The 14,412-nt window shown below is 44.7% G+C and overlaps 1 protein-coding gene across 4 annotated transcripts in view; it reads left to right on the forward strand.

The window, feature by feature from the left end:
- FHOD3 (formin homology 2 domain containing 3) overlaps positions 1-14,412 on the forward strand; it is a 394,692-nt gene that overhangs the window by 271,610 nt on the left and 108,670 nt on the right. For all 4 annotated transcript variants that reach the window (XM_080920362.1, XM_080920363.1, XM_080920364.1 and 1 more), the window contains exon 10: positions 838-1,079. In XM_080920362.1, the coding sequence (XP_080776488.1) occupies positions 838-1,079 (242 nt within the window). The remainder of the gene's footprint in view (positions 1-837; positions 1,080-14,412) is intronic.

A 14,412-nucleotide genomic window follows, 5' to 3' on the forward strand; every position in this document is an offset into this window, starting at 1 on the left:
GAAAGACTAGCAGGGAAGCCAGGATTCTTCAGGAGCCCACGGCTCTCACGGGCTCTGCCTCCCTCTGAGCACCCTCTTTGGGAAAGGCATCTCAGGAATGTTCAGGTGTGGAATCCAGGAGGCTTCTGGAATGGAGAAGAGCCAAGGCAGGGCAGGAAATGATAGGGAGGCAAGTGGAATTCTGGGTATGAGGTCTGTATTAGTGAGGTGATTTACACAGGAAGTATCTTCCAGAGTTTAAGCCACTGATTGACACATAATTTGGTTGTAGTGGTAAGTCGTGGTAACAAGGAGGAGGAGTCTGTGAAAGAACTAGGCCCCTGGGAGAGGCCTTTTAAGACTAAAGTCTTCTCTGTGCCACTCTCTACGTCTACCATGGAGTGAGCAGCTTGGTAATGGGTGTTTGGTTCACTGATTCCTGGGTGCCAGGGTGTGCGCAGCTTTCTTCCACCATGACCATGTGATGTCACAAACAAGTCCAAAGTATTTAACCCCATGAGCCAAACCAGATCTTTCCTTTTTAAGGTGGCTTTCTCAGAGATTTAGTCACAGTGATGAGAATCTGATGGAAAGCATTTCAATTCCTGAAAATTTCACATATTCGTTCCATAGAATCTGTAGTGACAGACACTGTGAAACTGCAGATTGAGCTTGACTTCCGGACACATGTGAGGGTACTTTGAGATGGAGCAGAGGCCTGCAGTGTAGGGAAACAAAATCGGTTTTAAATCCACTTAGAGGTGAATGCAGTTACAATATAGGCCTGAGAAATGCTATCACACAACTTGGCTTTAGTATACCACAAAGTATATCACACACTCCACTCTGCTTTTCCAGGTGGCACTCAGGCATGAAGATGGTGATGAGACAGCCGAACCACCCCCCAGTGGGCACCGGGACCGGAGGAGGGCCAGCATGTGTTCTGGTGGCACTGTGGGTGAGCAACAGGGCCTTGACCGGAGAAGGAGCCGTAGACACTCAATTCAGAATATCAAGAGCCCACTGTCAGCTCCCACCAGCCCCTGCTCCCAGACAGCTCCTGCCTTCAAACCCAGCCAAGTTCGAGATCTCTGTGAAAAGTAAGACTAACCCTGGTGATGGGAAGAGGGAGAAAGGTCAGTTGTTCTAACCACTATTTCCCTCCCCACTAAATGGTAGGGCCTCCTGGCCTTGCTTTCTGCCTCTCCTCTACCACTAAACCATAAGTCCCCCGGGGAGCGTCCATTTAAGCTGCTCCTGATGGCAAGCATAGACTTGACCTTGCTAAACTCGTCTAGTGTTTTATAAAATAGCAAAATTCAAATCCAAAGCCTTGGCCTAGAAATTAATGCTATGCCACACAGAAATGAAAAGCTGGAGGCTCTTGAGGTATTGTAGCCATACACAGATTGGCTTTAGATATGTAGAATGAACATATGTAAATGTAAATATATCTGTTTATATTCAGCAATACTCATTTCAGCATTTACTCATGCTTTAAACATTTTTATTGAATGTCCATTGTAGGTCAGGACTATTCAAAGATATAAAGATACATATACATGTACACAATGGATGTATGATCTTTATCCTTAGGAACCTCATATCTTGGGGAAAAGAATGAGGTAGATAGAAAGAGTGAGACCCATAGATCTATGAGAAATTATTATGGGTTCAAAAAGGAAGTTTGAAGGTACCTGTGGGAACCTGAATTATTCTGGAAAAACAACAGAAGAATGGCCTGGCTTCTCAGGCCCTGAGACATCCAAGTGGATGGTGTCTAGCTGCTGGAATAATGAACCAGAGAGGCACCATATTCACTTGTTGCTGAGGTCAGATGCAAGGCATGTTCATATCAGTATCAAAGGCTCCATCATTCTCTCTCGTCCTGAAAATATGTGGGGGTCAGTAAAATACCTACTCCAACAGAGCCATTCCTCCTAATAGTGCCACTCCCTGGGCCAAGCATATACAAATCTTCACATCCTGTTAACCAGAAAGCAGGAGGAGGACCTGCTTTGAGAGGCATGTGCAGCATGCATGGTCTCTTTCTGTACCATGGCTCCAGAGGTCCTGTTTCTGAGTTTGTATGACGAGCTCTACTCTAGCGAAAGTCCCAAACTTCAAATAGATTAAAGTTAGGAAGGTTTACCATGAGCATTGCATTTTGTGACCCAGAACCTTGAAGAAACTCATCCAGAGCTGGACCACAATGCATCTGAAGCACTTACCCAGTACTGCCCCTAGCTAGAACTTTGGGAAACTGACTCAGAGGAGGCTGAGGAAAATGTACACAGTAGCTGAAAACCATTTATTTAAATCAGTGCAGATGCTGAAGGCAGGCGGGAGGCTGGTTCTTCACTGGTTCATGCCATACTTGTTGCTGGCCTTATTCTTTCTCTTCTGCTTTTCAAGGGTTCTTATGTTGTGTGTGGGTGACCACATTTTCTGGTAAGTTATCAATGAGAGCTGTGCCTGGGGATCAGCCTGGGCACAGTTCATAGTCTCCAGGTTTTAGGTTCAGCAGGGATTGAATCTGGGGAAGGAGAGGACTCAGAGGCACCACTCTGAACATTGCTTGTTTTGTTCTTTCCAAGAAGTATACATATTTCATTGTACTGATTGATGTTCTTGCTTTAATATAAATCTAGTAGCATCTGGAAAAAGTACTTTCCAATTTGTAGAGATTAGAGGACATCGAAGAGGGATGAGGTGTTGATTGGTGTAGAGTACTTGCCAGACAAATTCGGGGCCCTGAGTTTGATCCTTAGTCCTGCAAAATAGGGAATGAATGTAACCTGAAAAGAGAAGACATTTGTTGGACACTCTTGTAACTTTGAAATAACTTTGTCCATAAGGCTGTTGGAGGTAATCTGGGGTAGTTGGCAATGGTACAATTCTCCTCAAAGCAAGGGTGCAAAGCAGGAAAGGATGGCGAGAAAGAAAATGGGAAATGTTCTCCCTGGGCTTAGCAAAGACACCTGCTCAACATCTGTGCACTCAAAATAGGACTTCAGAATCAAGCTGCCCTTTTTGTCTCCTCCCCTGGAGGCCTGGGAAGCAAGGCTCTGAACTCCCTGCCATACTTGGTTCTTATCTGTAGTAAGGATCCTGTAGATGGCACAGAGAAGGGATTGGAGGCTGGGTTTTATCCTTCTGTGACGCAAATGATGCCAGCACATTAGAAAAGACAGGAGACCAGTGAGAGGTCAGGGGCAGGAGACTCATGGTGAGGAAATGTGTGTGGAACTCGTTGCTCACACCTTTTGAGTTTAGTTCTTATAAAGATCCTCTTGACCAGGGTGGGACAGCTGCCAGACGGCAGGTCTGGTGGGCTTTGTGGTGGATGCCGGAGTAAGGGATAAGCTGAACTAGAGTTAAACTCAATTCTTGGCTATCAGGGCTCTGAGCTATTTTCCAGCTACCCACTCTTAAACATTGGACAAGACTTAACCTTAGAATCTTTAGAAAAAGAATTGGTCTTCATATGGGCATGTCTTTATTGAGGTAAATATAAGTATTCAAGAAAAATTAAAAAGGACACTGCGTCAAGCTTCCTTACAGATATAAGCCTTCCAGATTATTACTATCATTTTAGTAATAATAGCATGACCCTGAACTCATATTACCATTCCATTGGCCAAATAAGAAAGACTTTATTGATCAGCTATTACTAGAGACTTTCTGTAATGAGTATACCATAACAAATTTCATCTTCATATTTTATTTTTGCAGATTTGATTATAAGCACAAAGATCAAAGTGGTTGCATTTACTACTGAGAAAATTATTTGGGGGTCATCTAATTAGCAGAGATGAACAAAACCCCCAAACTCCAGCAGTGTATCTCAATCAAATTGCTGCCATGTATATATCTGAAGGACTAAAACATTCTTGATGTTTTTCTACGCTAGAGCAGGAACCCAGTGGAGAGTACAGGCTTGGCTCTTTCTTTCATGAGCCCCTATTCTACCCACACATTTCCTGCTTGTTATCACGGTCTCTGGCCTTAATTTACTTACCCAAACATAGCCCTGTTCAACCAGGTGCTTGCTCTCAACACAATAGGTCTCCTTCTGCTCTGTCTTCCAGTGTTTCTGGCAGGAAACACTGCACAGGAAGGACCTTTTGTGCCTCTCCAATCCTCTTCCTGTTGAAGTGCACACAACATTCCACTCTCCCAAGGTAATTTTGAAACTCAGCAAGTCAACGGACACTTTCACATTCCCTTCCAGCTCTTAGTCATGTGTGTATTTTCAGAACACGGAAGAGTGCCTGGCCAGTTGTGCACTATGACAGCCGGCTGGGGAGTGAAAGATCTAGATTTAAATGCTATGTGCACCAAAGGGAAGTAACGGCTGGCTGTCATGTAAATCTTAGAAGTCTTGAAATGCTAATCCCCCATGCTTTCCCTCCCCAGGACCATTTTACAAATGCAAAACATATACCAATGTCCAGGCTCTCTAAAATAGATTTTAGGCCAAATTGTGTTCACTGGTTGCATTTCACCAACTACTTTTCTCAGGGACCAACTAATTTTAGAGAACTTGGGGAGAAATGGGCTGAAACTGCCAATGAGAAAGATGTGAGGAAGGACAAGGAAACCCGCCACACCAACCACATGGGAAGACTGTGGGGAATCTCATAGTTGGGGTTAGAACAAGAAGGTAAAGGAAGCTGTGAAGTGCTTCGGTTGGTGGGCAGCTTGCCTAGCATGCACAAGCCCTGGGCTATATTCCTGGCACCACATGACCCAGATGTGATGCCACATGCATGTAGCTCTCGCACTCCTGTAATGGAGACAGGAAGATTGAGAGTTCGAGGTTGTCCTGGGTTACAGAGCAAGTTTAGGACATCTTAGTGTATATGAGACCCTGGGAGGAAAATCCCATTAAGAAATTAAGATCTTGTTGACCACAAATTTCAGTGACACAGGTGAAGTTGGAGAAGGGCAGGTGATAAGCTGTGGTAGGGGGTACAAAGCTTGGTGGGAGGAAAGGGGCTAATGACACATGCAGGGGAGATGGGGGCGTTAGGGAGGGAACAGCAAAATAAGCTTAGTTCTAGTGATCCCCAAGAAAGTAGTTCTGGACCAGGAGTAACTTTACCACTCAAGGGACACCTGGCTATGTTTTTGGTTATCACTACTGGTGTGCTGGGATCCTGTGGACACATGGTAGGAAAAGTCCATGAATGCTGTCCTGTCATGCACAGGGCACCCCTCACCTGAAGAATTAGCTCTTCTGCAGTGTGTGAATGATACATCAGGAACCATGCCTTAGTAGGCTCAAGTAACTGGCCTACTTTTCACTTCCTTTTTGGGATGCTTCCAGATTTGGGAATGGCTGTTGGACGAGGTAGCCAAGGTAGTTTGTTTGTTTGTTTGTAAAGAAGAATATGGGATTCTGTGTACCTGCCTCAAATGTTTACATACCAAACTTTGGAGCAAAATTAACTTGACTCAAAAATATCATGAATCTGTTAAAAATTCAGGTCTGTACATGATACTCCTGGTATAAGGGTTTCATTGGCATTTTATAGCTATCACAGAGACATTTTTTTAAATAACAAGAATGGAGTTGTAGAATGTCTTACCCCTGGTCGTTCTGGCTTAAGTTATGGCAGAACCCTTTTTCTAGTGTTTATCTCTTTTAGCAAATTTTCATTCGTCAGGTTCTCTCGGCAAGTAACACTGAGTTCAGTCAGAAGCAGGCTTGACTAAAACAAATGAATCAATTAGCAACCAAGCAGCCAGTTCCAATCAGCTTCAAGTCTGTCACATTCCAAAAATTTGACATCTTTGAATGTGACACCTTCACAAAACAAATGGGCAAGGCAGCAATATACTTATATAACAGAGGTGTGCTAGTCTGAGGCCAGGCCTCATTCTGCAGGAATAGGAGTTGAGGCTCGTATAATACTTTCTGAGTATTACCGCTGTCAATAATAATGTTGTGATGCTATCTGGTCTCCACTATAAAGCAATGGCAGTGTATATATTGCTATAAAGCTGTGAGAGTAAAGCCAGGCTCTGAACATTACTCTCCTGCCTGTGTTTGGCTCAACTTCAAAGAGATTCTGAATGTCACCAAAATGATGGTAGACTTAGGAAGATCAAGGTTTCTTCCATGGGAAGTGAGTAAGAGTAGAGGTACAACTTCTGAAGTACTCACTTATAGGAACAGGATGGAGGATGGGGGGAGGAGAGGCAATGGAGTCATGCGATGAGTTCTGGAAATCAGACTCCAGAGATAGCATCAGGGTGCGGGCCTGAGTTTACTGTGTAGCACAGAAGCTTATACACAGTGTTTGAGCCAAACCCAAGCCTCTAAATCCTCAGCCAATCACATCTTACCATACTGTTACTGTGCCCCAATGAAAGCTCTGCCTGATGCTGTTACTCAGAAGGAGGAGGGGGAGCATCAGCACTGGTTAGGACTTGGTGAAGACAGGAGAAAGAGCCTCTGCCCTGGCCTTGGTTCCTTTTGTTGTCTCACTGGTGATCTGGGAGCCATCTTTGTTCTAATGTCTTGTATGGCAGATCAGGACTCTTCAAGGAGTCGCAGGAGCCTGTGGTACCTCACTCTCCATTCCACTCCTTTCTTCACAAGGTTTACCTTCACATCTGCCATACTTGCTTTGTGCTGTCTGGGGTGCTAAGCCATTTTTCATATGTTGTAATTTTCTTGGAGAAAGTTGTATTGTCCTTTTTATTTACTAGAGAGGGAACTTTCTTTAGACTGTACTACTGACCAGTGACCAGTCATGGCTTACAGCTTGTACCCAACTGAATGTGACTGCTGGAAAGACTCTCTGATGGGGTAGAATGAGTTTAAGATAGGGGAAATGTTTTAGTTTCACAGGTTTAATTAAATTCCCTGAGGAAGAAAATATCATTCAGAGCAAATGATTACTTGAGGTTGGTGGTCCTAGAGAGCTGTATTGTTTATTGGTTTTGATTGGTTATTGGTTATCATTGGTTTGCTTTTCGCATGAATGGGCACTGTTATGGCTCCTGAAAAGGACTTCTGAAAATGCTAATTTTGGAACAAAGCTTCCCAGTAAACAGAGACTAACCAGCAATTCAGGCAGAGATGGAGCAAGAAAAGTGCAGAGAACAGACACTCAGTGATTCGAGGTGGAGGAGAAGGAGGATCTAATGTTTTAGCATCGAACAGTCAGTGCACCAATTAGTGGCCCAGTGGGTGGTGGGATGAGGGGAGCCAGGCCTTGAGGTGAGCCTGTGGGTGGGAGAACAGGGGAGAGATTGCAGATACTAACTGTGCCCCTATGAAGTAGGGGAATCGCACTGGCATTGCTCCACCAGCTACAGGAAGCAGTGGGCAAATGGAGAACCTAATTACAGAACCCAGTGGACCAGTGATCTCATCTTCCTATATTTTTGGCAAGAACCAAATATTTGGTTGCTTAAGTTTTAGGACAAGACTTGTCCTTAGGGTTCTGTTGCCAGGGTTACAGGATTCATCCAGTAGTTACCTGTGGGGTCTCCAGAGTAATGAAGAGTAATGAAGCTGACCCATCTCTTGGGAGGAGTTGGCAATAAGCAATCTGTTTACAAGGGAAAACTGTACTATGAAGCAAGTGGCTATGACATAACATTAACATAAAATCTTTGCCTCAGGGGAACTATTAAGTGCTGGCTCCTACAGCTAGGCTTGGCTCCAGGGTGTTCCTACAGACCGCCAGGAACAGATACGCTGGTCAAGAGATATGATCCTCAGTCTTGAGCCAGCCTTATACCTCTTTAAGAGGGTAGTAGTAGAGTTTAGGTAGGCAGCAAAAATGTGCACTTAGCAGGGAGGGGGTTATGTTAGCCACTTCATGCCCTGAAGCCTCCCCAGATAGTGTTCCTCTAGAGAAGGTAATTGTTAAATAAATATGAACAAGAACTGGAGAGAATATTTTATTATCCAGCATAAACTTGCTAGGAGATTTCACAACAACCAGATTAACAACCACAGGTACCATGAGCAGCAAGTAGCTACTTGGGAAAGGTTTATCTGATGGTAAGTGATCTGTCATGAATGCACTGACAAGGCCCGTGGCCTCCTGAGGTAAGGATTACTGGATGGCAGCCAGGGGTGTGGAGATGGACAGGCCTTCCGGAGCACTGTCTAGCAAAAGGCGGGCTGGAGGAAACAAAGACTGGGTTAAGGAAGAAGGGGCTTGGGGTAGCAGTAAAGGGAGAACCATTTGGGCTGGGAGAAAGAAGTCAAATTGTAAAGTTCTGGCTTTTGGGAAACCATGACTAGATTAACAATTTCTTGGGAGTTCAGTCTTTGCCAATGCCATGGTATATTTGGGGATCTTTGTAGATTCTGAGGAAATTGGTAGACACTGATCCTTAAAACCATACAGAGGCAACAGTTAGTTTTAGATGAAAAGGCTGGGGTGTGTGTGTGTGTGTGTGTGTGTGTGTGTGTGTTCGTGCGTACGTGCGTGCATGTATGTGTATTGGGATGGGTCTTTGAGTGAGACCGAAATGGAAACACTCAGTGGATGGACAGTGGGGATATGGTGAGATGCAGAAGAGTGTGGTTTACAGGACAGTCACATTCAGAGTTTCAGACGGTTCCCAAGCACCCAATAGTGCAGGATCCTGGTCTGGCTCACTCAATAGCCTCTGGGTTGGTGTGTTTGGAGGCCTAGGAATAGTAATCCCAGTCATTTGGATGGGTACCTGTAGGAGCTAAATATGTACAGCTGAGAGGTGAAGCCCAGACTGAAAAACAGGAAAAGTAAACCAAGAGGCAGAGAAACAGAGATAAATACCTGAGAAAGAAAGCTCTGGGAAAGAAAGAAAGGAAGAAAGAAAAAAAGAAAGCAAGCAAGCTGGAGTGATGTCTCAGCAGTTAGGAGCACTGACTGCTCTTCCAGAGGTCCTGAGTTCAAATCCCAGGAACCACATGGTAGCTCACAACCATTTGTAATGAGATCCAACGCCCTCTTCTGGTGTGTCTGAAGACAGCGATGGTGCATTCACATACATAAAATAAATCTTAAAAAGAAAAGAAAAGAAAGTTTTGGGTCATCATCACCCACTCCCCAGTCAGGGAACGTTTAAAGTGCTCATTCTCAAGAGTGAATGCTTCTCAAGCTAGTGAGCTCTGATGGGGTGAGGTTTCACAAGGGACCAAACTATTCACATGTAGGCTGGAGGGACGGCCTGCCTGATGATTTGGCTGGTGAGGGCTGAGTTTGCTCCCCTTTGACCTATACAGAGTCTGTTTCCTTTAACATGTGCCTTCCCATCCAGGATCCACATGCTCACAGCCTTTGCTTCTGAGCTTGGATTTCTGAGGTAGTTCATGACAGCATGGACATGAGGACATATGGCTCCCGACAGACCTTTGAGAGGAAGGCATGCTCTTTCGAGAGTTGTTGATTGATTAGATCCACTCATGGGTGGAGGAGTATCACTTTGACTTGGTGGTACATACCTATTTTCAGGACTTGAAAAGGAGAGGCAAGAGGATATCAGAGTTCAGGGCCAGCCAGATGGGATTACATAGCAGAGCACCATAAGGAGAGGGGCCTGGGAGAGAGGGAGGGGAGAAAAGGGGGTATATAGAGGGAGCCTGGACTAATGATGGATAACCCTGAACATAGGAGTTAGAGGCCAAATGTGAGAGCCAAAAATAAGTTGTCACTGAACACAGACAATGCTGTCGAAGTGTTAGGAAAGGGCCCATGGAGGGCTGAAGAGAGCAGACCTGGCCATAGGCCACACTGTCACTCTGTGTGATCAGCAAGATGGTGACAATAACAGAAACACTATACTCAGGCTGAAGCAAATGTTCTGGGTACTAAGCATCTATGAAATAGCTGGTAAGGAATTTACATTTAAGAGGGCGTCCCTTTCTGAAAATGATGCTGGTCTTTCCTGTCCAGAGGTTTGTCAGATTCATGTAGTCACATCTGTCATGTGTCTTTTTGTCAGCATGTGGGTTTGTTTTGTTTTAACTTGAAATGAGGTCATTATTATGAGAGACTTCTTGGGATTGAATTGACATAGGCCATACCCATGTACATGGGAATACCCCACGGTGTTGTGGACACCCAGTGCATCTCTTTGCTTCCTGGTGTTAGCAGGATGTTGTTAATGATGTGGAGGTGGAGAGTGATGGGCAGGAGAGGTGAGCTGATAGGCTCTGTGTGTGTGCGAACACAGGCTGAAGAGCTGCTAGTATTCAGAAGGGGAGGGGTGCAAGAAGGAAGGATAAATTGATTCATCCAGTTATTAAAAAGGCATTTCTCCAGCTGCTTATTCTAAACAGAGGTAGCATTTCATAACTGTTAGGCCCATAATGCTAGTGTTGGGCTCCCTGGGTTTAATCCCAGTGTAATTCCAGGGGACCCTGAGATTGTCCTAACCTCTTAGTGCCTCGGGTCTCCTTCTGTGAATGGAGACATTAACAGAAAACCTGTTCCAGAGGTTGATCAGGAAATAGGTAGCTATGTAAACCATATTACATAAAAGCAGTGAGCACACTGGCTAAATAAAAAGAATCAGTGACCTCAGAGATGTAACAGCATATAGCCAAGCACACTTCAGGACTGCCCAGCCCTGTACCTTGTGGACCATGCCCTTCAGAGCTTAGCGGTTATGGGTGCCTTTTGGATGGTGAATGCCTTTGGTTATCCTACAAAAGCTTCCTCAAAGACACTGTGACTCAAGGAGGGGCCAGTGGCAATTCTAGGTACTTTGGGAAGCCTTGGTCACAGAGTCTGCATTGCCCCAGGCATCATTTCATTCCTGAGATCTTTGCTCCTGCCGTGTTCTTTTGGTTGTATAAACATGAGATTTAAAGGTGACTAGAGTGAGTACACTGGAGGAAATGGCCAGTCCAGGCCTGCTGCATGCTGGCATTTTTCCCTCACAGATCCATGGACAGGGCAAGGCAAGGAGGGGAGCAGACAGTGCGTCATGGCTGTATGCCATAGGCAGGCCTCCTGAATGGGAAGCAATGCTTGTAAGACTCAAGAAAGCCATTTTCTGTCCCCACAAGTCTTAAATTTATGACCAGCTTTGCAAATTTGCCTTCTGATCTGAGGGTAGAATAGTTTAAATGGTAACATCAGAAGATGAAAATTATCAACTGCCTCTGACCTAGTGTTGTCTGGACTTGTCCACAGCCATAAGAGCTTTTGTCACCAAGGCATCTTTTGTCACAGCAAGGCGTCTCTACTAGGGAAACTCAAACTGCCTGCGTTTCCAGAGCAGCCTTGTGGTAACACACTTGAGAGTGACATGTGTTCTGAATTTTGCTTTTAGTGACTGCCCTAGTTTGGTGTGCTGGGAACATTAGTCCCTTTTATCACCAGTCCCAAATCATATGCACTTACTACTCCATTCCTATTTTCTCATGCCTACGTATTCCAGCATGGGAGACTGTCTTAGTCAGGATTTCTATTCCTGCACAAAGCATCATGACCAAGAAGCAAGGTGGGGAGAAAAGGGTTCATTCAGCTTACACTTTCATATTGCTATTCATCACCAGAGGAAGTAAGGACTGGAACTCAAGCAGGTCAGGAAGCAGGAGCTGATGCAGAGGCCATGGAGGGATGTTACTTACTGGCTTGCTTCCCATGTCTTGCTCAGCTTACTTTCTTATAGAACCCAAGTCTACCAGCCCAGGGATGGCACCACCCACAATGGGCTGGGCCCTCCTTCCTTGATCACTAGTTGAGAAAATGCCTTACAGCTGGATCTCATGGAGGCATTTCCTCAACTGAGGCTCCCTTCTCTGTGATAACTCCAGCTTGTGTCAGGTTGACACAAAACCAGCCAGTACAATTGACCCCTTCTCAACTTGACACACAAACAAATCAATATTAATCTTCAACCCTTACTTTCTTGTTCATTGCCAAGATCTAGATAACCTTAAGAGTCTCCACAGCCTTTACCAATTCTTACATTTTAAAATTGCAATACCTTTAAAATATTTAGTCTCTTTTAAAATCAAGGTCTTTTTACAATTCAAAATCTCTAAACTGTGGGCTCCACTTCTTCCTTCAAGAGGAAAAGATATCAGGGCACAGTCACAGTCAAAGCAAAATCAATCTCTAACCATCCAGTGTCTGGGAATCCACTTATGAACTTCTGGGCTCCTCCAAGGGCTTGGGTCACTTCTCTATTCTCTGCCCTTTGTAGCATACACCTTGTCTTCTAGGCTCCAGCTGCCTGTTCTCCACTGCTGCTACAGTTCTTGGTGGTCATCTCATGGTACTGGCATCTCCAAAATACTACTGTCAATCCTGGGGCACTAACTGCCACTGAGGATGCACCTTCACCAATGGCCTTCCATGGCCTCTCACAGTGCTGAGCCTCAGCTGCTCTCCATGACCCCTTTATTCCTTCAAAACCGGTACCACCTGGGTGACTCTTACACATTACCAAGTACAGCCACAGCACGAGGTACAACCTTGGCTATCTCTGGAACACATCCTCTTTGTGCTCTCAGAAAACAGTTCCCAGAAGATTTCACCTCAATGATGCTGGTCTCTCCTGAATCGCCACTAATTTCTTAGCTCCAGATGACCAGTATCAGTAGTCCCAGTAATGCAAAGGTTTTGCTTTAGCAGTTCTGGTATCTTGTTAATCACAGCTGATTCTTCTGCCCCTACTAACCAAAACCACAGAATCTTCACAACCAAAACAGCAACAGCCCTGATCAAAGAGTCTTTAATCTTCCCTCTGAAATTTCACAAGCCAGGCCTCCATCTTCTGCACTGTTCTCAACATTATCTTCCAAGCTCCTACTGAACATTCCACAGAGCTCTTAATATGCCAATGGCTCTTCTAAGTCAAAGTTCTAAAGTCCTTCCACAATCCTCCCCAAAACATGGTCAGGTTGTCACAGGAATACCCCACTCCTGGTACCAATTTGTCTTAGTCAGGGTTTCTATTCCTGCACAAAGCATCATGACCAAGAAGCAAGTTGGGGAAAAAGAGGTTGTCACAGAGAAAGGAGCCTCAGTTGTGGAAATGCCTCCATGAGATCCAGCTGTAAGGCATTTTCTCAACTAGTGATCAAGGTGGGAGGGCCCAGCCCACTGTGGGTGGTGCCATCCCTGGGCTGGTAGACCTGGGTTCTATGAAAAAGTAAGCTGAGCAAGTCATGGGAAGCAAGCCAGTAAATGACATCCCTCCATGGCCTCTGCATCAGCTCCTGCTTCCTGACCTGCTTGAGTTCCAGTCCTGACTTCCTCTGGTGATGAACAGTGATATGGAAGTGTAAGCTGAATAAACCAACTTGCTTCTTGGTCATGGTGCTTTTTGTAGGAATAGAAACCATGACTAAGGCAGAGACTATGACCATTACAAAGATCACAGTTTCATAAGACAATGTGCAAATGAATATGGTGGCAGTGCACATTGCTGGCTTTGGGAGGGGAACAGTCAGCTGTGTAGAAGAGGTCAAGGCAGAAAAGGGGGTGGGCTCCTTGGGGAGAACTTGAAGAATTGTCCTTTTGCTTGATGGAGACATGACATTGAAAACACCAGTACACTTGCCATGCATCTGGCATATTTGTGGATTATGATCCATGGGTTTTTTGTTTGCTTGAAACTAGGTCTCAGGTAGCCAAAACCGGCCTTTTAAGTCTTGATTTTTGACTGCTGGTTCTTCTGCCTCTGCCTCCTGATACCCTCTTGGAACAAGTATTCAACACCACACTCAACTTCAATTATTTTAGTCCAGGAGTTTATTCACTAAATTCATAACAGTATTTCTAATAAAAGAGGACTGACATTTTGTAACTAATAGTATACTATCTCAAAAAGACTGCCAAATCCTGTAAGAATATTAATGAAAAGAAATTTTAGGATAAGACTGTACCATAAAAGGATAAGAAAGGATGTGTCTTGATGGGTAAGAATAGCAAGAGCTCTTCAGGCCATGGGCGCACCATGTTCAGTGTGAAGTGGAATAGAGGTTTTGCCTGAATCTCCTGCCGGTAGCTAGAGAGACAAGATTGTGGAATGTGGAGGGAGATAGAGGTAGTACAGATAGAATGAGATCATTGGTATGCAGGTCAGGTCATGCAAAGCCCTGGAACTCATTACATGCAGTTTGGTAATTATTTGGCATGTGAGTTCAGCCATACTAGCCATTCATATTTGAAATGATGCCCATCCACCTGATTGAAGTTGGGAAAATATAGAAATGAGGGCCCAGGTAAAAACTATGGAGGCAAAACTACTGGAAAAACAGTAGTAGTTTGGACCCAGGGTAGCATCTCAGTCCCAGTCTTAGGATACGATTAGAAAAAGCAAGACTTGAGCATCTGTGTTTTCAAATATCTCTCAAGGGTGTGAATAACTAGACTGAGATGGCCCTTGGTCATGGAGAGTCATAGGGGTTTAGAGGTGTGTGTTGTGAATAAAGTTGGTATTCTTGTCAATTGATCT

The sequence above is a fragment of the Micromys minutus genome, assembly GCF_963924665.1.
Source record: "Micromys minutus genome assembly, chromosome: 8".
NCBI classification, from domain to species: domain Eukaryota; kingdom Metazoa; phylum Chordata; class Mammalia; order Rodentia; family Muridae; genus Micromys; species Micromys minutus.